Here is a 24,459-nt window from a genome sequence, read left to right as displayed (position 1 = left end):
TTCGGAAAAAAACCTTCTTGTTATATCTACCCTGTTCAACTCCTCTGGCCTTTCTACTTGTCTGATTCCTGTTCTCTGTGTGTTTTTTCTTCTTCCTATTGTTCTATCACTCTTTGTAGGACACCAAGAGCTCCCCTCTCCTACCTCCTGATCTGTTAAAAAGTTTAGCTGATTTTGAGGAGGAAGATCTGGTCTTTACTAAACCTCACGATTTTTACCAGGCCTTGGCCGGCCCTGTAGGCACTGCTCCTGGAAGAAATCTATTTGTATGTAGTCTACCTGCCTTGCCGGTTTTATTCTGTCTCCTTTTTTTTTTTTTTTGACTCGAGTTAATATTCATGTATTGCCTTCTGTCTTCATGTGTTCATTTCAGCAGCTTCTCCAGGATTAAATGTTGAGGGCATTACTGAATAATGACTCTGGCAATGGGCATTCTTTTGTATTTTGTTAAATGCCATTTTCAACTTCCATGTTTGTTTTACAAGTATTTAGAATTCATAACTCCAGGCTCATTGTCGTTTTTTAATTAATTTATTTATTTTGTATCATTTCTTTAGTAAAGCTATTTTAAAATATACATTTGTCTTAAAAAAATAAATAAATAAATAGTCAGCATAATTTGTACAGTTAATTTTGTTTTTAGTATTTACTTTTTATGATTTTTTTTATTTATTTATTTATTTTTTTTTGGTTTGTTTTTTGCAGCAGTAATTGTATACTTTCTCTCTCTTGTAGTTGCCAAACCAGTCAAGGGTGGAAAGACCATCAGAGATGATAGCACAGCCTTCATCACTTCTCTCCTTGTCTGGGTTTTCGATTCAGGTCAGTTAAAGAATGCTTACAGAAGTCTTTACGAGAAGTGAAAGCAATTGCCATGTGAACCAGACATGGGTTTCATGCTGGGAAGAATTAGTTGCTCGAAACTGGTGACGTGAATTAAAGGGGGGGAAAAAAATGTAAGAAAGAAAAAAGTTGGTTATGAGAGTTAACTGTTCAGAAAGTTGCAAGTGCAATGTATGAACTGTAAATTTCAAATATAAATTGTAGTGCATACTTTTTTTTTGTATACTTTTTATACACGTTTTGTTCCTGTTATCTCCTGTAGGACAACATCTATCAAAATAACAGCATTTTCAGTGAGGCCTATGGTAAAAACATGGCAACCAGCACAAAGCCGGAGGTAACCTGTTCCCTGTCGCATCAGGAGCCTTCGCTGTATTCCCTCTTTGAAGGAACTCCATGGTCTCCATCCCTTCCTGCCAGCTCAGGTACAGGCCAGTTGACTTTAGATCCTGTTTATGCATCTGTTTAGACTCTAAATAAAGGAATCTTGTTAAAATACTGACCAGCAAAAGTAACGCACCATTAATAGATACAATTTGTTCATGATATTTTGTAATGAGAGCTGGTGCTTCAAAATCTAATTCCCAGTAATGCATAAATGTTCCAGTTGGGCAGACATGGGTGAAATAAAGTTTGTTTTGATCTGAATAGAGCCTTATATATTAATGGGCAGTTTAGTTTGACCATAGAACACAAGAGTTCAATGTTGAAGTTAGCATTTTTATTTGACTAAATAAATAATGCCCCGTCTGTCACAGGGAGAGACATCCCAGACAATTTGGATATTGAGGTGGCATGAGGTCTCGTCAATTTTCTACTACAATTGTACTCCACAATTTGTAGGGCTCCAACAACAGGAAGCACAGACCAGATGTGTAGATGACAGACCCAGAGCAAGCCATCCTAGAGTGATTTCCCCTGTCCAGGACCAGCACATCCATCTGCATCCCCTGAGAGATCGGTTTAGAACAGCAGAACAAACAGCCCGAGAAACAACTGATCATCCACACAGGCGCATCAGCAGTGATACAATATGCTGCCGAGGTAATATGATGAAACCTCCTAGAAGAGCAAGATTTTTTGCTGTGAGCCCAATAGCACAACTCGTGGATACCTCGTCACAGGGTCCTTTTTATTGATGTGTTTCTGCTTCCACTGCCCAGACATTCTGGAGAAGGCACAGTGAGTGATACAGGGACCCCTGTGGTGTTGGCTCATAATGTACATTTTTGGCACTACTTAGTGATACGCAGGTTTTACTACAGCAGAAAAAAAATCTCTGTTCTTAACCTGTGTTCATCTGAATTTAAACCCCACTGAGCACACCTGGAAGGAGTTAGGACAGAGACTTCAGTGCTGCCAAAGACAACACCATGAGAAGTAGAATAACAGTCCACAACCTTGAGATTGATCAGTCAGTTTCGTGAGACACACACTCAGTACTGATTTGGATTTTGTGTTTTGTTGAATTTAAGTTTACTACAGTTAACACTGTACATTTTTAAATTTGTCTCTAACATTTACAAATAGCAATTACAGTTTACATTGATATCTCTCTTGTATTAGACAGGAGTGAAATATCTAGTGCGCTACTTTTGCTGGTCAGGAAAGCATAATGTTATTTCAACTTGTGTAGGATCAAGATTTAATTGACAGTTTTACATTATTCCCTTGAGCGGTATTAGGTTTTCTTAAGCATGCATTGTCTACTTTTTCTGTTGTATTTTAGATAGTTAAACTTATGCATTTTTAAATGTTTTTATGGTTTGAGTATTTATGTAATCATTACGAAGCTTTATTATTAGTGTATGTTTAATTTTATCTACAGATCACTCAACACCAGCAAGCCAGTCTCCTCACTCCTCCAACCCCAGCAGCTTGCCATCTTCCCCACCAACTCACAATCACAACTCCATCCCTTTCTCTAACTTCGGGCCCATAGGGACCCCTGACAGTAGGGATAGGAGGATGGCTGATCGCTGGAAAATGGAAAAGTCAGGTAGTAGAAAAGTTCATTTTAAACTGGTGTGCAAGGGGTGGTTTGCCATGGTGATAATTGCTTGATGAGGATGTTAGAAAGGCATGCTAGTACTGGGAACTTAGACAAGAAAGCCAGCAAAGCCATTTCCCAACAAAGTTACTAGTTGGTGGACAGATATTTGCTAAATGTGTGATCATATTAAATAAACTAGTCAGCTTTTCAGAAATTATTATACAAAGTACTTTTGAGGAAAAGTTGGTAAACACATTTTATTAAATTTGGATGCTGAATTAAAATATGTTTTATGAAGCTGTGTTTTGGTTTTTTTAACTAGTGAATGCAAAATCAAAATGGCTGCCATTGTAAACTATTTTTTATTGTCACATGTTTTGAACCGTACAATAAAATGTGCACATTCCCATGTAGATGTCATGGGGATTGTGTACAGTCCATAGCAGTGGTAGTTCTTAATAGGTCTACGAATCTGGACTTCCAGTGTATTTGTACTGGACCTCTTATGCCAATCTGTTTTGCTTGCATTCATGTTGGAAATGTTGTGAATTTGAGAATAGTTGAGTATGGTATGGGAGGATATAGAAGGTGTCACTGTGATAGTTTAGTAGTAGATGCAAAGTAAGCATGGTATTAAACTAGGCCAGTGTGCTTCGGGGTCCACTTTGTCCTACTGCTTGCACTCTAAATCTTGTGCAGTGCAGAGGACCCTGGATTTTATGTATTGAAAAACATACATACATACATGATCTACCATATGCACCTCAGCCTAACTACTGACTTAAACTGTTGAACAGAAAACATATATATTTTAAAATCTGCAATGTGTATAAATATTATGATCATGTGTTTTTTATTACAAATCTGCACACACTTACACATGTAAAGCGGTGCATGAATAAAACTAGGAAGTATTCACAGAGGGCAGATAGGCAGTACATTAAGTAGTTTTTAAAATTTAATGTTAAGTTTCCCATTGCTTTCTTGAACTTTGTGGTGTTGTAACAGTTCTGGTTGTTTTTGGTTTTAGACGTCTTGGAAGGAATTGTACAGCTATACTCAGACTCCTGTGAATGTCAAGTTTAACCTTGAAAAGCTTAATTTTGGTGGTTATTTTGAGGTAATGGGTGTCAAACATTGGGTTTGACGCTTGGATAAACTATCAATATAAGAATACATTATACAGGCGTTACAATGGCAGACATTTTTGTTTTTGCATTTACTAGGTCAAAAACTTAAAATACAGCTTTGCAAACACCAATATGAATTCAGCATGTCCAGACTGTAGAAAATGTGTTTACCAACTTTAAATGTGAACAATTCTGAAAGATCAGTCTAGTCTGAAATTAAATACATGGTTAATTGAGCTTGCTTACAAAATTTGTATTCTGTTTTCAGCAATTAGTGGATTTGGACTGGACTATTTGCCTGCTACATCTTCCTCTGCTTCGGAGAACAGCTGGCATCAGACTAGCACTCCCTGCAGCACCTGGGCTGCCCAGGAATCCCCTATGGAAGAATCCTCCACGGTCCTCCTGGACAGTCTGAAGGTAGAGGCAAAGACAGTTGTGGAAATTGGTTTTTCTTGTATTACACTACACAAATTACACAAAAAAAAAATTATGGGCAAATATCCTTATTCTTTGTTTCTGACCAGTGTCTCAAAGCATGTTCCCCACCCTTGTTGTTTCCGCTCCAACTGTTTCTGTAGCCAGTACTACTGTCCTGAAGTCATTTCCCAGCCTACCTGCATTGCAGCCCACTGGCTAACCCCTGGGAAAGTAACGACAAAAAATCAATAAATATGTATTTGAAAGGTTGTCTCTCTTGCTTCTCAGTCAATCTGGTCAAGCTCGATGATGCATCCCGGACCTTCAGCGCTGGAGCAGCTGCTGATGCAGCAGAAACAGAAGCAGCAGAGGGGGCATGTCACAATGAACCCACCACACTGAAAGGCAAGGATGGGCACAACTTGTGAATCCAAGCTCCACTGAATTAATGGCATGTTGGGTTAGCAGTAAATGACCCACATGGTCCCTCGATGCGGGTGGCAGCCCTCTCCTCTCTCTCTGTGTCTCTGTGACAAGAGGGTGTAAGTGCTCTACCAAGTCGCTGAGTGTGCACGAAGCTGTGACTGAGCAACAAACAGATTTTTTAAGAAGAAATAAAAATCTGAACACTCATGCTTCCTGACAACCTCAAGGGAAAGGACCATCATCCGTCTCATTTGGTTACCTAACACCACTCATCCACAGAGCCGCCTCTTATCCTCTCTACATTGTATGTCCAGAAGACTGTCGAGCTGTATAGAGAAGCGAAGAAGGTGGAAAAGACGTGCAGACTGGCTGGTTAAGTTAAAGATAGAGCTGTAAAGTCTTGATTTCTTTTAAAAACAAACTAGCGAATGCTTTGCTCATTAAGAAAGTAAAATTGAATATTTTAACATCTTTATCATTACAGTCGGGGTACTCTATTTCTACTGAACACATCTGCTTGTGATCTGAATGTAGATACAGTAGACCCATTCGATTTTCAATGTACTGTCTACTGAACGATGGGCACTGGGAGATGCTTTTGTAAATGTATTTAATTAAAAGGGGCATCTCTAGTCTTGAAAGGTATTGTGTAAAAGAAGAGCAGATGCCTCACAGCACCATTAGCTAAGCATAGATATAGTTGGTAATGTTAATAGCTGCAGTAGAGATTGCAATTAGTCAGTACTGTATTTTGTGATTTTTTGTTCTGTAGCAGTCCAAAAAAAAAAAAAAAAACCTGGGTAATGTTTGCTGCAGTTCACTGGTTAAGCAGCTGTCTAGTTGCAGGGTTTTAAATGGGTGTTCCTCCTTTATTTCCCCCCCCCCCCCCTCCCTTGTTATGATTTATAATATCTGAAATTTTACTATTTGCTTACCAGTGATTTGATTCTTTGTTTAGTTCATGTTCTTTTAATAGTCTATAAACAGCTTTAGGTGGCTTTCTTTGTGACTGGCTTGTAGTTTTATATCATTGTGAGCAGTGTCTTTTTAAAAACATAAATAAATATAAGTAAATGGGTCCAGCAGAGCTGCTGGTTCAGCAATACAGGGCACAAAGCCAGGTCTGAGGGTAAATAATGTGATTGACAGTAATGCAGCCGAGTGCTTGTTCGTACTTGCCTTAAAAAAAAAAAAAAAAAAAAAAAAAAAAAAAAAAAAAAAAGAGATCGGGTTGGCACTGCAAAGCCGCAGCAGAATTCAAGAGACTAAATGTAATTTAATGTGGGCATCCTCTAGTTTTATCACAGGATCAGAACCTACAGGTCACAGATGTACATGGTTAAGAAAAGTATATATAAGGTTATTTCTTTACAATCAGGGCAACAAAGGAGACATTTTTATTTGGTATTTTAAAGGGTAAAAGAAGAATGAATCTTGTGTACAAGGGGAAAACTAGCATTTCTTTATATTTTCATGTAGGAAAGCATTTTATTAAACTGAGTAACTAGAAATGAAACGTCTACTTGCTGTGTGATCGTGCTTTTCTTGCATTTCAAATTATTAAAAAAGAAAAAAAGTTTGGGTGCTGGGACATCTTTACAACTGGGTATTATTTCAGCATTGCCTTGTTTGCCTTGTTTCCATTGGCCAAAAATCCTGAACCTTCCAAAAAAAATGTTTGGGTTTAAAATTATCCAGCAGTTGTGTATCTTGTACTGTTTGTTTCTGGATCATTGAAAGACTAGGTTTTTTGGCAGGTACATGGAAATGAGGCATATTTCTGAAAATGCCTGACCTTGATCTTGGTATAGTCTGGCTTGACAGTTTTAGGGTTATTGCTCTTCTGTGTCCACTATAAACTGATAATCCTCATTATTTATTCAACATTTTGGACCTTTGAACACAGTAACATCTTGTAAGATAACATACAGAGAATATTCTGTATTTGGGCAGCTATAACATCCCAATGTTCAAATTAAAGAACATTACTTCCACCCTAAATAGAACTTGGCACAGTATTAAATATTCTTTGTACCAGCCATCCTGTCCCAGTTACCCAGTGTTGTGGTACAAGGAGAGTATCACTTAAACTCTGCATGAGAATATGATGTTTGGAATGTTTAGTATTTTTTGTTTTGTTTTGTTTTTTTGAGGAGGGGGGGGGGGGGGGGGGGGGGGGAGGACGACAACACTCCTGAGACAAGCCAAGGGGTTCCTCGTCAGAATCTGGTTTGTGTTATAAGCTTTTGTGTTTTCTGTCTTTCTGAGCAAGACATTCTGCAGAAATTGCTGGAATTGGCTATGCCTTTTAATAAAGTAAACCATGTTCTCCCTAAATGTCAAGTGTGTGTTGATTTATATATATATATATATATATATATATATATATATATATATATATATATATATATATATATATATATATATATAATGTGTTTGTGTGTGTGTGTGTGTGTGTGTGTGTGTGTGTATATATATATATATATATATTATATATATATATATATATATATATATATATATATATATATATATATATATATATATATATATATATATATATACACACACATATATACACACACACCCACACAGCTCTGGAAAAAATTAACAGACCACTGCAAAATTATCAGTTTCTCTGGTTTTACTATTTATAGGTATGCGTTTGGGTAAAATTAACATTTTTGTTTTATTCTATAAACTACTGACAACATTTCTCCCAAATTCCAAATAAAAATATTGTCATTTAGAGCATTTATTTGCAGAAAATGACAACTGGTTAAAATAACAAAAAAGATGCAGTGTTGTCAGACCTCGAATAATGCAAAGAAAATAAGTTCATATTCATTTTTAAACAACACAATACTAGTGTTTTAACTTAGGAAGAGTTCAGAAATCAATATTTGGCGGAATAACCCTGATTTTCAATCACAGCTTTCATGCGTCTTGGCATGCTCTCCACCAGTCTTTGTCATTTAAATGCTCTAAATGGCAATATTTTTATTTAATGTTGTCAGTAGTTTATAGAATAAAACAAAAATGTTAATTTTACCCAAACACATACCTAGAAATAGTAAAACCAGAGAAACTGATAATTTTGCAGTGGTCTCTTAATTTTCCAGAGGTATGTGTGTGTGTGTGTGTGTGTGTGTGTGTGTGTGTGTGTATGTATGTGTATATATATATATATATAATATAATATATATATATATATGTGTGTGTGTATTTAATACATGTACGTTCAACTCCCCCGTTATTGGATTTTTTGTTTTTTTTTTTTTTTTTTTTAGTAATAGAAATGGATTGCCATGGGGAAAACCTGGCCCTTTTTCTGTGTGTACTCACAAGGACAATATGGTTTTTCACTTTCATTCTTCCAACATGGTATACGAGTAACAGTGGACCAAATACATGTTTTATTTTTCATTTGAGAACAAAATGATTAACGTGATGTATTTATTTCTCATTAAATAGTTAGTATTAAAGACGTACATGGAATACACAAAGCTTCACCAAAGATAATACATTGATTGTTAATAATCACAATAACAATATTATACGTTTATATCTGTAATAGGATATGGAGAAAGATATAATTTGTGGTGTACAGATACAAAAGAACAGTCCTTTTGGAGGGTGGCAGGAGCAGTTTCTTATTCCGTCTTCATTTAATATATTCAACAAATGCAACTGGGAAGATGCCCACTTCTCCTTTACACTCTCCTTCGAACCATTCTTCATTTACTGTTGGAAAATGTACATTGAAAAATCTGTCAGTTTCTATTTTATTAGATGCACAGCTTAAAATGAATATTGTAAGATTTTAAACCTTTAATGGTTTGTAGTTGAGTTTTATTACACCAGTAAATCTCACTTTTTGTGATTCAGACCTGTCCTTTTAAAATCATTGACGTCTTAAAAGTAAAAAATATCTAAACTTGTGTTCAGTTTTGTTTGGTCCAAGAAGGATTTTATTTAATCTATCTAATACAATTAATAAAAGATAAAACAGCCTAAAGCCATACCTTTTGACAGGAGAGTGATAATGTCCCCTGCTTGGAACTCCAGATCCTCTGGTTGTGTGGCCTTATAGCAATGAAGGGCAACTAATTGGGTGAGGTCTTTTGACAAATTTTCTTTGTTCTGCAAATTACAAATATTAATAATACTGTAGATATAGAAGATGGTGATTTATTTCGACACATTTAATATAGAAACTTTTGGGACAAGTGTTTACAATTTACCCATGTACTTACCTCTGTTAACTCGCACCAAAGGGTAATACGTCCCTTTTGTGCTTGGCTCCATGCAATTTCCATTTCTGATTCATCTAGGCATGTTTTTTCACTGCTGCTGTTTTTCTTGTATCTGTTTAAGAAAAGGAAAAGAAAAAAAAAGCTGTTATACAGAATTACAGCTCTTGCTGTGTCTGGGTTAGTGTTAAATAACAGGACTACTGGTGTGTGTAATATCTCTATCAATAGCAAACTAGAGGTGAAAAGCAGCTCCTACCTCAGAATTATTCCTCTGGGGGGATGTTGCAGTTTCTTGCAGACCTGTTCTAGGAGGTCTGTGTATGAGAGTCCTGTCTTCACTCGAATGGTCACTGTATATGTAAAATGCACTTTAATCATGCAGGTTTTTAATTCCTTTTGTTCTCCCTCCTGCAAAAGAAAAGTCCAATACAATTTCTCTATGGATTGGAACATCATCCCCAAGGTTTAAAAGTAAAATGTAATTGATATTTCTACTACCCTCTAAATAAGTATGGTCTATCGTGTGTACAGTTAAGTTGTTCACGTAAGACTCTGCGTAACTGCTTCAAATCCTCCCCCCCCCCCCCCCCCCCCCCCCTCCCCTGAAAAAAGGTTTAATTGCAGACTGAATTTGAAAAGATTATTGATTATTGTAAGAGTATACCTTGGCGCTTGATTCTTCAGTGTCCTTTGCATTTAGCACTGAGGTGTCCATAACTAAATGAGAACCAATAAGTGTTTATTCACATATATGCAAACCTAGTTCCACTGCCATGTCAGTTTTTAAATAGCTAAACATGCCATACATATGATAAATATTACAAATTACCTGCTGGCCTTTCTGGTGGTTCATTTTGTGGTGGTTCTGGGATATCTTCAATCTGATCAGTTTCCTACACAACAAAGGGGTAACAACTTTTTCAGTTTCATAGTTTAATTTGACTTCTGATACTGGCAGCTTTTTTTAGAACTGGTTCTAAATAATTACTTGAACCAGTGAAGGATAAAAAAATGAAAATTAATCTGGAATTTTAAAAAGAAAATGTTTGGCTAATAATCTGTTGTCTGTTTTTGAAACGTTGAAATATGCAAACCAACTCAAATAACACTTTACCTGTTCTTTCTTTGATCTTAGTGTCATTTCCACAGGCTGCAGGTAGTTGTAGGGAACCAGTCCTTTCTAAGGAGGGGACAGACACAATAAAAAACATTAGCGCTGTACAATCCTTTAAATAGCTATGTTTTTATGAGTTCACATTTTTGTAGTGCTTTGCTGGAGGTGCCTACCTTCCCGTTAAAGATCACGGTAGCCCAGTTGTCGTCCCCTTTCTGCAGCACAAAGACAATGTTTCCTGGCAGCAGAGACAGCTCCTTTGCTGTTTCAGGGAAGAACTCATAACATACGCGATGGGGCTCCCCTTCCAGAGCTCTATAGAGCGCAGCAGCAGATTAAAGTCGTGAGTTTTCAGCATTTATTTATATTTTTCAATTTTGCACATTTTGAGCTGAATAATCTTGGTTGTCGTTTAGGCTTTTTTTTTTTTTTTAAGGGTTTATTTAAAAAAAAAAAAAAAAAAATACACTAGGGGGCAGTGCAGCCTCCCTTATTTGACTGTTTCCCGGTGACTCACAGTTTAACTATCTACATAAAATACAACACATGATAACTTACTTTAATAATGGATCAATTTGTGTCAGCTGTAAAGAGTCAGATTTCCAATGCATTCCTTTATAGTGGATATGAGCACAGTTGTCTTGTTGACCTCGCTCACACAGCATTGGCTTGTTGGTCCAGTTTGGTTTGAAGAACACAATGGTAAGCTATCCACTACCTCCCCTGGTTAGGGTCTTCCCCAGATCTTAATCTCCCTGAGCTGCTGTTTAGTTACCTTAGTTTTTCTGGTGTTTTTGGTCTGGGAGGGGCTGATTGAACCTGTTTGTCAGAAAACAAAATGCTAATTACTGCACATCTTTTATAATAATAAGGAACATTAACACTGCAAACAAGCACATTTCAGATACGTTTATTTCAGGCAAGAAGTACAAATAAGCTATAGGGACTTTTTTGTTTGTTAATCCTTTTTCCAGTGTAGTCATTCAAATTGGAATTGATCTTACTAATGTCTTTCTGAAGCCTGTGCAACATATCCACAGAGTTTCCACTGGGTCTAAAGCTCTGATCAAGCAATGTGAACTGGTTCAAAGTTGAGCATTTTAGTGTGCCAAATGCCTATGACTTAAAGTAAGATCAAACTATACACAAAACAGCTTACTTGTGGTTGAAGAGGTGCAAATCCTGAGAATGCATCTTGATGGACGACTGAAGCAACTACCTAGGAGCAAAAAATGCAATATGAAGTTTTGTTGTTTTCAGTATGGTCAAGCAAGACAATATCAAATCCCGGGGGGTGGGGGTGGTGGTATCTAAGTGAGTATCATTTCACTACAAGAAGTAATTCTGGATCAGACAAAATAAAAAGCAACAAATAAAAGTATTCCCATCACAAGGGACAGAGGAATTTGCAGTCAAGTCCCTCACCTTGGCTTTGCCCAGGTAGTCCTTCTTCTCCAGCTGAGCCACGTGGTGTTTGTTTGGTCTGAACAGCTCACCCATGGGCAGTTCCACCAGATCAAACAGCTTGTGTTTCTAAAGAGAACAAGAGGAAGTTGTAGAAACAAGTATAGCTTGGTTTATTCCATCTTTCTGCTGAAGTGTTTGGCACATTGTTTGGTACACCTAATTTAAATGTATTTAGAGCGCATGAAAACTGACTTTGAATGTTCCAGAGTCAACCAAGCGGGAATGCCTACCAAAATGGATCCCAGTGCCCGATCAATGTGGCTGTGCTTGGCCTCAGTCTTCAGGTTTAATGCCTTCAGCAGGTTTTCCTCAGCCTTCTCCCATTCATTCAGCTGTGCATGAGCCAGAGCCACGTTGTGCAGGACCTGGGTGGAAAACCAGAATGAATATTCTTATTACTGGAGAACATAGCTATTTATAGAGTGTTTGATTTTGTTTTTTTTATGGCAAAAGTTGCAGTCAAAATGAGTGAAAACTGTAAATATAAAAAAGAAAGACAAGTAAGGCATAGGTGCCCTTGCCCTATGACTACACGTCTTGTTTATTTGAGATATACAAACTGCTATTGTGGAAGGCCATGTACTTACTACAGCAGTCTGAGAGCCGCAGAAGAAAAGTCATTAAAGTGGTGCACTAACAACAACATACTCAGTTTAAAAGTCTTTACTTTTGTTTAAGCTCCTGAAGATCATATTTGGATGTACACATTGTTTTGTCCCTTTTTTGTATTTTGGTTTAGTCATTTAAAACACAGTAGTTTTTTTTTTTTTTTTTTTCTTTTTTGTACTTTTGAGAGGCAGATAATGGTGTCTGGAAAAGCCAGATTAATAAATGAGTTAATAACAGCTGAGTTGTTAGTCAGTTTTAGCTACCGGATTTACTTGTGGCTGACCCCCATTTTCTTTAATGATAATTGTTTAAAACAGATATATTTAACAAGATAGTCATGTTATTTCTACTATTTCCTAGGTCTATGTTCTTTAACCCATGCTTTATGTTAACCGGTAATATCTTTGTTGTACAGCTTTGTCCTTGAGCAACAGTATTGGTATAGACTCATTCATTAGATTAGAACTGTAGCTAAGGTTATAGTGGTCAAGGGACTAATAGGAGTTAACAAGTATGTAAAAGAACAAAAAGCGTTTCCATGACCTGATGTTAAATACCAATGCATGTTCTTGCACCTTGACATTTTAATTTGGAAAGATGTTTCATTTATCTTCTGGTATTTTTAGACGTACCTCACAGGCATACAGTTTGTACCACAGACCAAGCAACTTGTAGTCTATCAGCTGGTTCCCCCGAAGTTCCTGGAAGGTTTTCTGAAAATCCCTTAGTGCTTCCTCGTATCTGCATCAGATGTAAATAATAACCTTTGTCATGAAAGAGACGGGGAATGTACTGCCAATGTCATGCTAATAAAATGGAAACAAACCATTACTGTACTTTACAAATCGTCTGCAATCTTGTAGCAAGTGGGTCAAGTATAGAACGAACAGAGCAGCATTCAGCAGATACACTTAAAAGGTACATAAGGACTTTTATATTTTATTGTTACATGTTCCCAAGTGTTGCTACAACTGTTTATGTAAAGTGTGTGTATTGTTTTAATTATTTTTTAAATATATTTTGACCACTTTTTTAAAAACTTTTAAATTGCGTTCCCTGCCTCAAGATGGCTTCCCATGTACCTGCATGGACCTCAACTACATTTCCCATCATCCTCCTGCTCACATATGTAACCGAGATACCTGTGAGCAGGAGAATGATGGGAAATGTAGTCCTGAGGTGTCAATGTAAAAAGAAAATGTAAACACCACACACCTTACGTAAACAGTTGAATTTATATATTGATTTATATATATAAATCCATTTGAAATCCCTTTAGGTTGTGTTTTTATTTTTAACTGAAATACAAATCTGACAGACTTACTTCTGTTTTTTGTAAAACGTTATGCCCCTCTGGAAAAAGGCAACAGCTAAATGTTCATCCTTGCATATACTGTTGTCAAAGGCCTGTAAAAAATGAAAAGCAGTAGTGATTTGAGAGAACGCAAAGCCTTGACACCTGTCCACAGTGATAAAAACAATTCCATGCCTCCCTGCAAGACACTTCCACATCAGGAGCCCATTTTCTAGGACAGTGAATAATAGAAATGAGTCGGTAAAAACTGGTAAGAAGCACAGAATTTAACAAATTACACCATGAAAAAACTAAAAACTGTAATGCTCTGTCCAGAAATGCAGCTATTTTTGAAATGAAGCTATTTTTCTGCTGGACCAGTTTTGCAAAAACATTCACAGTGACTGCTTTTTAACTGCATATCTATGTGTAATCATCCTTGTGGTATTCATGCAAGCATAAATTTAGAAAGAACCTGTGTTTACATGAAACCTTAGTTTCTTAACCCTCCTATTATGTTTAGAATTTAAGTACATCTGCTATGTTTTGTGTCATATTGACCCGAAGCAATTTCAAACTAATTTAAACAGCCTTAAATTGATTAAATGTTATTATTTGCAAAGGTTTTACTCTGATGCTCTTTTAATCCAGGAGCTGTGAGAAAACTTCTTTGACTGCCAACTTGGGAGCTCCTCATTTTGGAATGTCTTTACCAGTGAGATGCTATTGCAATACTGACAGAGAAAATTGGGCTCTGCCTTGTATCTATATATCTATTATATATAATATGATATATAGATATAATATATATATATATATATATATATATATATATATATATATATATATATATACCCAAGTCATTCTTCCAGAATGAAACATCTTATTTGTATACATGGCCTGTTCTAAAAAAAATAAACATCTCAAAGGTTCTGTTTAAAATAATATAGAAAAAATGAAAAGAAAAAATAGCATTTAAGTTAATTGGAAACTAGAGTTGGGTCAAATAACCCTCCTATTAGGTTTTGGGTCTAATTAAAAGTCTTTGTTTAGAATTGCAGGTTCACTTCCCTTTTTATAATGACTTGCATTTTCTGTTACTCCACTGAAATGTATACTCTTTCACTTTACACTGAGAAGTAACAGTTTCTGGTTATAATTAATATGCTTGCTTGGTTTTGGTAAATAATTCACAGTAAAGAGACTCGTATATAGTAAAAAAAATTAAGAATACTCACCTTTTCAGTCGCATTTAGGTCTCCATTTATCAAGCAGAGGCAGCCAATGTTAAAGTAAATTTTGGAGTTGGGTTCCTGTATATCACAGAAAAGTTGGAGGGCTGCTGGCCAGTCCTTCTTGTCTGCCGCAACCACCCCTTCATCCCATTGCCTGATGGTCTCTACCAGCGACATGGTTCTGAATCCAGGCTGTGGATGTGGTCTGCTTCAGGACACCTTGCTATTAGTAGAGTGAGGCTATGCTGCAGTGAACGACAACTTCCTCAATCATTCTGTTACTACATTTACAGGTCCTGTGAGGCAAGGGTTTCAGGAAGTGTCATTCTGCTCAGGTTTAGCATACAGGAAAGCCATACAAGATCAGTTGAGACTAACTTTGAACTGCAGTAAGTCTGGTAGAAATGTTTCATTCTGATTAATTGCAATCATTACAGTATAATGCTGCGAATGTGATGTTTTGAGAATGATCCAAAGTAGGTGAAAGGTTCTTCAGTATTCCGTTGCCTTACTATTAAACCTTTTGCATTTGTCATTGTCTTTGCATAGCTTTGACTTCTTATCAGTTAGTAGCAAAAATCAATGCTATCTTGTGGCAGGTCAGAAACCCTGCCTGTGTGAAGCGTTTGTGTGGGAACGTAAGATAGGCAGAGATGGGGTTAAATCCAGTGGCGGAGGAAGATAGGCCCCCTCTCCAAATGTTAATTTAACCCTTATTTATAAAAATCAAACATACCAAATCAAGTGTTCAATATTGAACTGTATTTAATTGTCAATGTTAGCATGTATGAAACGATACATAATAAGAAAGTTTTCTACTCACCTACTTTATTTTATTTTGCGTACATCTTTGCATCCAACACTACACTGTTTTTTAATCGTAAACAGGTTTAATCACTAACCCTATCAGGATTCCCCAATTCTGCAATCACAGAATTTATTACAGAATTCAACATTCTGCACACAGTTGCAGAAATTCTCACATAGGAAACCATTATTATTATTATTATTATTATTATTATTCTTTTAAATCAGAAATACAGGCATGTTGATTTGCTGTAGTTTATTTTGGTGCCCACAGCATAAACTACAGGATGAATCGTGCACACAGAATATAATTGCAAATGTCTGCTGAATAGTACTGCAATACCTTCCATGAAGACATGCCATCCCCAGCCTCCGCGGGGAAAAAAATTTGGATAATTAAAACAATAGCGATACCTGTTGAAATGAGGGAGGATACAATCTGAATTACTGGCAGCTACATTGATACAAATGTGTAACATATTCAAATATAAATGCGAAGGACATTGCCATTGTTAAATAAATAAATAAACAAAAACTTTTGAACCCCTCCGGTGCCCACTGAGTGCGCCAACCTGAGCGCAGCTGCACCTGCTATTGCTATGCCACTGGTTAAGTCTGTCCCTGTCAGCAATCACAGGTGTGGCCGTTTCCCACTTAGGTAATCGGTGGTGACTGGTGAGTGGCCACATGTATAAAAGGAGACAGAAAGCCTTTGCGTGAGTGAGTATTGAAACTTCATAGTGAAGATGAATGCACAGCCTTTATTTTGTTTGAACATTTGTTTTGGCCTTCGTGCCGTGTGCATTTGTTTTATGTTTTAATAAAGTGCGCAACAGCGCTTCACTGCAGCTTCTGTCTCCCGAGTCTCTAATTCCTCAGGGTAACATCGTATCTATCCATATATCTATGGCACTCCATCCTAAAGGCTCTTTACATTAAGAATAACAGATGTTTTAATGAAGATTACAAGTTTAAGGAATCCATAAAAATGTTACATTTCTGAACATACTGTTTTCATAAAATAAGTCTTAACAGCACCAAGAGAACTAAAGCAGTATGAGGCTGTGGCAGTTATTGTGCTGTAACCCTGAATAGCCATTGTGTCAGATGTCTGAGTAGTCCCATAGAAGCAGAGTGAAAACAGAAGTGTGCAGAGAAAATCAACTGCTCAGAATCTTAGCAAGCATTGCAGGAGTAGAAGAAAAGAAATATAGGTAAACACGGATCTCTTGGTAATTCATGATAACATTCTGTAAGATCTGACCGGAAATATCTTCAATTGCCACTGCTGTGTTATGTATTGGCATGCATATTGCCACTGGTGTTGTATTTTATCTCCAGGAATTCCTATTCTGGTCAGGAAACAGTCCCATTAAAATGACAACAGTTGTTCTTGGCAATATCATTAGTACTCACTACTAAAGTAATACAAATTGTTATATGACTTTGTAATTATTATTATTATTATTATTATTTAATTTATTTATTTAAATTAGCTTTTTTACTTTTGCCACATTCCTGACACCTTATAACGAGGATACTAGTGTTAGCGTAATGGCATTATAACCTGTTCTGCAGTATAACGGGAAGCCTTCTAAAGTGTGAGCACTGTATTAAACTGATATCAAAACAGGTTGATAGTGCTGAATTTCAATGTGCTATTTCTGTTACCCAGTTGTTTTTTGTTTTTTTTACGGTTAAAGATTTCTGTAAGAACATTTGTGGAGGATTATAAAGGCCCTGGAGGCCAACATGTGCCAATATGAACAGTACAGTAACTTCCTCTTTGTGTCCTGAGATACACAGGTTCTCGTGTGTGTCTCTGAGGGAGTTTATAATTAACACGCTTGTAAAGGAGTCTGGAGCTTATAACCATCTTATAAAAAATCTACATCTACATTTTTGTGCGTTCTCTAGCATTCTTTAGTGTTGTATCTGTTTTATCATTGTTTACCATGCTTTGTAACTATTCCAGCAAAAATCTCCCTTTTCACCCACTGGGTCTGTGTCTAAAAGCTGAAGTGAGCTGAAAAATTACCACTAGGGGGCATGCACCTGTAATGTCTGTTTCCATTGACACTAATTTTTGGTGGGAAACCCCCCGCCCCGCGGAACTTCCAGTTCCATCGCAGGATTGGATATCACAATAGTGGAAAGCTCAGATTGGAGCATAAACTAAAGTTTTTTTTTTTTTGGTTTCGCGTTTCTAGAGGATGAAGTGAAACTTAATCAATCTCCAGTTCTTGGACTAATCTTGGAAGGCGAACACAAGCAACAGGAAGTGTGAAATACGGCCTTCAACCACCAATTAGTACCAGTCCAGGACTGGACTCTGCGAGTACGTGTTAGGACGCTTTTAACAAGCTAGTGTCCTCTTTACCTTACTTCTCAGTAAATGGGTTCTGTGTTGTGGCTATGACCAGGTATTTAATTTGCTTACAGGTAACCCTAAGGCAGGCAATTACAATCTTTTCTTCTCCTTCAATTGTTAATTGTTGTTAATTCCATTGCATATTGTTTTGTCGTTTGACTTACCTTAAGACAGGGAGGTATGCAAGCATTAGACTTTTCAAAAGACTTCAATCAGCCGCTGAATCAGCTGGCCCATGTTCAAGCCAATTTGAGCCTGTCCCATAAAAAGTGACATTTACTAGGTTAGATTACATCAGACCCAAGTTGAAACAAGTTTCTCATAAAGAATGTTAATGTGAAAATGTATTTTTGCATCAGGATGTAAAAGTAAAAAATCCACTTCTCTATCCCTATGTAATGCTTTATTTCATTATTATTCACAAACACTATGGCAGCATTAAAAGATATGAAATATATAAATATATATGAAACATAATTTGGCTGTAGTGTTTGACACAACTCATTGTAATACCTGTGGGAAAATATACCAGTGAAAATGTTTGTCACACAAATGCTGCATGATACAAATGAGGAAGTGGATTGTGGGATTAAAACTTTGCATCATAGCAATATTTTCCTTCTTTCAGTTTTTTGTTTGGTTGTACTTTGGAGTTACATTTTTTAAAATACCTTCTAGGTTTTTTTTTTGGTTTTTTTTGCACAACTGAAATTGCCCTTAATCAGGTGACACAGCCTTTTTAGACAGGCCCATAGTGTGTTGAAACAAAGGCTTACAGTTTCCTGTTACCGGCTTAACAGGTTAAAAATGGGAAAACAGAGTTTCATAACACCTTCCAGGCCATTGAGTTATACCGGGATTGTATTAGTTGCTATTGTTCCAGCCTCCTCATCTCAAAAAAAGCAGTAATTATTCATCTGAAACATGAAACACCCCTGGCAAGGATCCAAAACCTGCTTTTCTTTGTTATCACACCTCAGCACAAAATATATTAACAAAGCTGTGAAATTTGACTGGTACACCCATCACATTAATAAGGACATTAAAATGTGGATGTACTGGGTATCATACTTGAAATCATATGTTTTAACCCTTTATTGCACAAACACGACTTTGAAATTAGAATGACTGGGAATGGAGCAATAGTATGTCAAACTGGCAGCTTGACTTGGGTGGTGCAGCGCAGTCTCTTATGGGTTTGCTGTCTCAGAATGTAGACTCATGTAGTCAAGTAATTAGTCAGCTGAACACTTTTTTTTTTTGCCATACTGTAGTGGTACAATAACCATGGATATTTATTCAACGTACAAGGCAGGTTACAAAGTAATTTCTGCATACTGACTTTAATTAAAATTAACTAAACACAATTTAATTATTCATCATTAGTTTTAGAACAATTAATTCCCTAACAACTCCAGCCTCCTCAGAATGGAAATTTTTGTAAACAGAGTGCAACACAGTGATCATGGTAGACTAATCCACTTTTAAAACAGTTTGTTATTTATATTTGCAGATATTTTGGTTAGTCTTCTCAACCTAGTTTTAATTGCATAAAATTCTAATTAAAAAATATTATGATAATGAAGATTATCTATGAATTGTCTGTGTGTGTGTATATAAATATATAAATTGCACACACAGTATAACATTTTAAATTAATTTAACAAGAAATAGCTATATATAGAGTAGCAGGTATACCTTTAAATGTGCGAGGTCTGGGTGGGGCTACAGTATACACTTACTACAAAATTAGTCATCTTAGCATTCTGTAATAAAGGCTGCCACTGAAGACACAAGAACAGGTAAAGTACATAGATCAGAAACTACTTTAGTTAGTTAAATGTTGTAATGGAAGAAAAACTGAAATGGTGGGGAACTAAATTGAATGTTGTTTTAGCACTGTACTATATATAATTTAACAAAGACTTGTGATACATGTAAATCAGAATGGCATTATGTAAAAAAGAACCCTTTCCAGGAAATGTTATTTAAAAATAATAAAGAATAATCCAAGTTTACATATTACTATCTTTACCAGTGTGCAATATTGCTAAGAAAAAAAAAAAAACGACCTGTTGCTCACTGCTAACTAAATTACAGTTTTCATTGATTTTCTTGGGAAACCATTACTATGGCTTTTTACTGTTGAGTATAATTTGTCATAGTTGTTGTTTAACTGAATTGAATGCCATTAAGGGCCAAGAAAAGATAGCATTGTAAACCAGTTTGTTGTGAGTATTATTAAATGTATTTAAAGTGCATTTTAACCATCCAATAACATGTGGACACAATGAATTAACCAAAAATAATTTCAGTTAAAAATGTACAATGATAAACAGAATGTTTGGAGACTGGAGACTACTGTCAGTGTATTAAAAAAAAAAAAAAGTTATTTGTGGATCCTATTCTATTTACATCACCTATTCTACCCTCTTTTTAATAATCATTCTATATTTTTTCACAGTACACTCAACAAAATCATGAATTACTTACTGAAAGTGACAAAGTCCACCAGTAAGCTCCAAGCCCACAGTATTGTAGTTTTGGGACTCTATTTCATCTTCTGTACACAGTGTGTGCCTGCAGAGACAGAACATGTTGTTAACTGCTCTGCACAGAATTACCCCACCACTCCTTGTGCATTTCCATCAGACACAATGACCATGGACTTGTCTCACAACAGCATAGAAACAATACTTCAACGGGATTTCTCAGGTGTCAGAGGATTAAGGAAACTCTACCTACAGTTTAACCAAATCAGTGCTGTAGATCCTGAGGCTTTTCAAGACAACCTAGAGCTGGAGTATCTGGACATTTCAAACAACAGGCTGCATGAGATTTCCACCTTGCCATTTAGAAACATGGCAGCTCTGAATCACCTGGATATCGCCAACAACGTTGACACAGACATTATCTTAGGACCTCAGTTTAGCAGCCTTCAAAACCTCCAGACCCTGAAGCTTGGCAATCCTCAGATTTCTTCCTTAAGAGAGAACAGCTTCCGAGAACTTGTCGGCCTCCCTCTTAAGGAATTCCATCTTATTACAGGAGACTTCAGTGAATACGAGCACGCTTTGAAACCCCTCGATGGACTCGAGAAGATCACTCTGGAGGTAAACATGTGGCAGAATTTATTGCTGCTCAAATCTTTGTTTGAAGACATTAGAAACTCCACTAAAACATTAAAGATCATGAGCCTTGATCTTGTCAAAAGTGGGACGTTTGTCTCTTTATTCTCTGCCTTGGTACACTCACAAGTGGAGTCCCTTGCTCTTGAAAACATTTCTATGAGTGATAACAACATTGTCTCTTTATTAAATGCTACTGTCAAGTCAGAGATTGAAGAACTATCCTTTGATAATATTCTTGTTGACACTATCGGAGAGTGGCATGTACAAATTGAGCCATTTCAACAAGCACGTCTGAAAAGGTTCTTTGTAAAAAACATATATAACCCAAACTTTTACAAGTTTTACTCCCTCGAATATATGGTGAACTTATTTAGGCCACTTATCAAAGTATCTATAGTTAATGCTAATCTGTTTTACATCCCATGTATAATATCAGATAGTATGGAAGTGTTAGAGTTTTTCAATGTGGCCTCCAATTTGGTTCAAGAATATTCACTGTTTCCAGGGTGCCACAAGCCATTGCCTTCTTTGCGGTCATTAGTGGTTGATAACAATAAATTTGTAAACCTACCTAAACTTGGTTTAATGACATCCCATATGAAACAGCTGACGCACTTGTCGGCTGATTACAACAGTTTGGTCTTCCAGTCCAATGAAGCATGCCTTTGGACAGAAAGCCTTAAATGTTTGAACTTAAAAGGTAATTCCCTCCTGAGCAATGTCTTTGACTGCCTCCCTGCCTCTTTGGAGGTTCTGGATTTAAGCATCAACAACATCACTGTGGTTGCAAATATTGAAAAGATGAGAAACCTAAAAGAGATGTACCTCTCTCGAAATAGTATATTCACCCTAGCAGAACTGTCTCCTTTGCCTGCTTTGAGAATCTTGCATGTCGATCAGAACAAAATAACTAAAGTAAACACGGGTATCCTGAAAGCTTTCAACCTTAGTGAACTGAAACTTAGCAATAATCCTTTTGAGTGTTACTGTGATATACAAGATGTCTCCAAATATTTTGAAAACACAGTGCCCAAAATTATAGGTTGGCCTGAAAATTACCAGTGTCAGGTCCCACCGAGTCTTAAAGGAACATCACTTGGTTCTGTAACTTTGTCTTTGGCACAGTGCAATCCAGGCATTATTGCTGGCATAACTCTTGCCTGTATTGCTGTAGTTGTGGCCTTGTGCATTTTGCTTTGTATAAAATATAATGTTCCCTGGTACTTAAGAACTGTATGGCTTTGGATTGGGGCCAAAAAAAGTCCAGATATTGACCTTGTGGAAAAGAATTTGAATTATCATGCTTTCCTTTCCTATAGTGAACATGACTCCACGTGGGTCAAGACTAATCTTCTAAAGCAGCTGGAAGAAAGTGACCCCCCATACTATGTTTGCATCCACGAGCGAGACTTCAAGCCTGGGAAGCCTATAATCACCAACATCATTGAATGCATCTCAAAAAGCTACAAGACCATTTTTGTTCTCTCAAACCATTTTGTGAGCAGTGAGTGGTGCCACTATGAATTCTTTTTTGCACACCACCAGGTATTTGATGAGAAGAAGGACTCACTTATTCTGCTGCTGCTGGAGCCCATCCCCACCAACTCCATTCCAGACCGCTTTTGTAAACTAAGAAAACTGATGAATAAGAACACCTACCTGGAGTGGCCACATGATGAGGCCCGACAGTCCATGTTTTGGAAGAGACTGAAGGCAGTGCTGAACCAGGAAGTCAAAGCACCAAGCCAATAGGGCTCCACTGGAAAGTGTTGGGCATTCTAATAAATTGAGACCAAACCATTCTCACGTTGGCTTCCAGAGAAGCAGATCATTGTTTATACTGTCTTGCACCTGACGTACAGTTCAAGGCTTTGAAAAAAAACTCACATTGGTTTTAATGATATAACTCGTAAACTGAAATATGAGGAGGGCATATAAATTGAAGGAAGTATAAATTGTATGCTCATTACATTGCATGGAAGGGCCATCTGGTGTTGGCTAGATCATATTATTATTTTAATTTAATTGAATCAAGTAAAAATAACCCTAATTTTCTTTTTGCTACCCTAGACAAATGAATTAACCCCCACTTAATAGTCCCACCCTTTACATTAGCTGCAATGACTTTTTAAACTTAAAAAAAAAAAAAAAAAACTGGACACCAGAAATCAGATTCTATTAAAAAGGATTCTAGCACAATATTACCAGTTAAAACTGTTAAGGCTTGTACAGGCTTTTTCTTTGATTCATTTACAAGAACTGACAGCGCTAGTTCAGCATATGAGAGATAGCACATGCTCTCTTGATCCTATTCCTACAAACTTTTAAGAGATGTTTCCGGTGCTATTAATACCCACATCTTAAAAATTATAGATGGTTCACTTTCCTCTGGTATACTTTCCTCAGCTCTTAAGGTAGCTGTGGTAAAGCCTATGGTTAAAAAACACAATTTGGTCCCTAAAGTACTGAATAACTATAGGCCAATTACCATTCTTAGATTACCAACTTTGATCCTGATCTATCATTTGAAACTTTTATTAGGGAAGTTAGAAATATTTTTACCATTTGAGAAGTATAGCCATATAGACCAATTATATCTGTATTTGATGCCGAGAGACTAATGCATGCCTTTGTTTCATCTAGACTTGATTATTGCAATGCATTTTTTTCTGGTATCCCAAAAGGTGTCCTGTTTTGCTTATAGCTTGTTCAGAAGCTGTAGAATTCTGACTAAAACCAGGAAAAGTGAACATATTACCCCTGTTTTAGCTTCCTTGCACTGGATCCCTGTGCAGTATAGAATAGATTAAGATTCTGATGTTAACCTATAAAGCCCTAAATGGATTAGCACCTAGTTATTAGCTGGAGTTACTGGCCCTGTACCATTCAAATCTCACTCCTAGATCACAGGATGCAGGGCTACTGGTTATTGCTAGGCTCAACAAAATTAACACGGGAGGAAGGCCTTTTCATGTATGGAATGCCCCTTCTTTTGTCAGGGAAGCAGCGACTGTTACAGTTTTTAAGTAAAATGGCTTTCTTATCTTAGTGGGTTTAAATGTAACTTTTAAATTTTTGCATTTTTAACATTATTTTTTTTATATATATATACTGCTTTTCAAATATGCTATTTAATATGTAGCAGTTGTGTATGCCTGGGGACTTTTATACAAAGGTATTGTATTGTGCTTTTTCTTTCTTTTTTTAAAAAATGTACTGTACAGTGCTTTGTGATACTTTGTATGAAATGTGCTACATAAATGTAATACATAAATAAATAAATACTGTAAAACATGTTGCTTATTTAGAAATTACACAAAATGTGTGTCACTAACTGAATGTACTAATAGTTTACTTTTGTGT

General features: G+C 36.5%; 3 protein-coding genes across 15 annotated transcripts in view; 2 read left to right on the top strand and 1 right to left on the bottom strand.

Moving 5' to 3' along the window:
- Positions 1 to 5,985, top strand: part of LOC121326355 (protein SMG7-like) — a 53,691-nt gene extending 47,706 nt beyond the window's left edge. For 7 of the 12 annotated variants that reach the window (XM_041269596.1, XM_041269590.1, XM_041269591.1 and 4 more), the window contains 7 exons: positions 120 to 266; positions 736 to 822; positions 1,106 to 1,268; positions 1,687 to 1,887; positions 2,672 to 2,842; positions 4,235 to 4,386; positions 4,675 to 5,985. In XM_041269596.1, the coding sequence (XP_041125530.1) occupies positions 120 to 266; positions 736 to 822; positions 1,106 to 1,268; positions 1,687 to 1,887; positions 2,672 to 2,842; positions 4,235 to 4,386; positions 4,675 to 4,788 (1,035 nt within the window). In that variant the 3' untranslated portion in view covers positions 4,789 to 5,985. The remainder of the gene's footprint in view (positions 1 to 119; positions 267 to 735; positions 823 to 1,105; positions 1,269 to 1,686; positions 1,888 to 2,671; positions 2,843 to 4,234; positions 4,387 to 4,674) is intronic. The other 5 variants (XM_041269600.1, XM_041269598.1, XM_041269601.1 and 2 more) reach the window with 3 other exon arrangements.
- A 2,141-nt stretch (positions 5,986 to 8,126) lies between these two features.
- LOC121326370 (neutrophil cytosol factor 2-like) lies at positions 8,127 to 15,058 on the bottom strand. Its single transcript, XM_041269626.1, has 15 exons — positions 14,791 to 15,058; positions 13,583 to 13,665; positions 12,891 to 12,999; positions 11,880 to 12,014; positions 11,608 to 11,715; positions 11,342 to 11,401; positions 10,958 to 11,001; positions 10,356 to 10,497; positions 10,183 to 10,248; positions 9,898 to 9,961; positions 9,733 to 9,785; positions 9,325 to 9,476; positions 9,069 to 9,180; positions 8,838 to 8,955; positions 8,127 to 8,556 (listed from the first exon to the last, which is right to left on the bottom strand). Exons 1-15 carry the CDS (start codon positions 14,962 to 14,964, stop codon positions 8,477 to 8,479), a joined length of 1,500 nt encoding a protein of 499 aa, XP_041125560.1. The 5' UTR covers positions 14,965 to 15,058; the 3' UTR covers positions 8,127 to 8,476.
- Positions 15,059 to 19,671: 4,613 nt separating this feature from the next.
- On the top strand, positions 19,672 to 24,364 carry LOC121326487 (toll-like receptor 2 type-2). 2 transcript variants are annotated; one of them, XM_041269767.1, is made up of 3 exons: positions 19,672 to 19,767; positions 20,430 to 21,078; positions 22,416 to 22,500. In XM_041269767.1, the coding sequence occupies exons 2-3, from the start codon at positions 20,446 to 20,448 to the stop codon at positions 22,416 to 22,418; spliced, it is 636 nt and encodes a 211-aa protein (XP_041125701.1). In that variant the 5' UTR covers positions 19,672 to 19,767; positions 20,430 to 20,445; the 3' UTR covers positions 22,419 to 22,500. The 2 variants fall into 2 exon arrangements, with proteins under 2 accessions (XP_041125701.1, XP_041125702.1); XM_041269768.1 differs by lacking the exon at positions 19,672 to 19,767 and having other exon boundaries at positions 20,965 to 21,078; positions 22,416 to 24,364.
- The last annotated feature ends 95 nt before the right edge of the window (positions 24,365 to 24,459 follow it).

The sequence above is a fragment of the Polyodon spathula genome, chromosome 14, assembly GCF_017654505.1.
Source record: "Polyodon spathula isolate WHYD16114869_AA chromosome 14, ASM1765450v1, whole genome shotgun sequence".
Lineage (NCBI taxonomy): Eukaryota > Metazoa > Chordata > Actinopteri > Acipenseriformes > Polyodontidae > Polyodon > Polyodon spathula.
This window is presented reverse-complemented; position numbering and strand designations above follow the sequence as displayed.

Coding starts and splice junctions, on each gene's coding strand:
- LOC121326370 (XM_041269626.1), bottom strand. CDS start 14,964: ATGTCGCTGGTAGAGACCATCAGGCAATGGGATGAAGGGGTGGTTGCG. Junction 11,716..11,879: donor GGGCACTGGGATCCATTTTG/GTAGGCATTCCC, acceptor TGTTCTCTTTAG/AAACACAAGCTGTTTGATCT. Junction 11,002..11,341: donor TTGCACCTCTTCAACCACAA/GTAAGCTGTTTT, acceptor TCTGACAAACAG/GTTCAATCAGCCCCTCCCAG.
- LOC121326487 (XM_041269767.1), top strand. CDS start 20,446: ATGAATTACTTACTGAAAGTGACAAAGTCCACCAGTAAGCTCCAAGCC.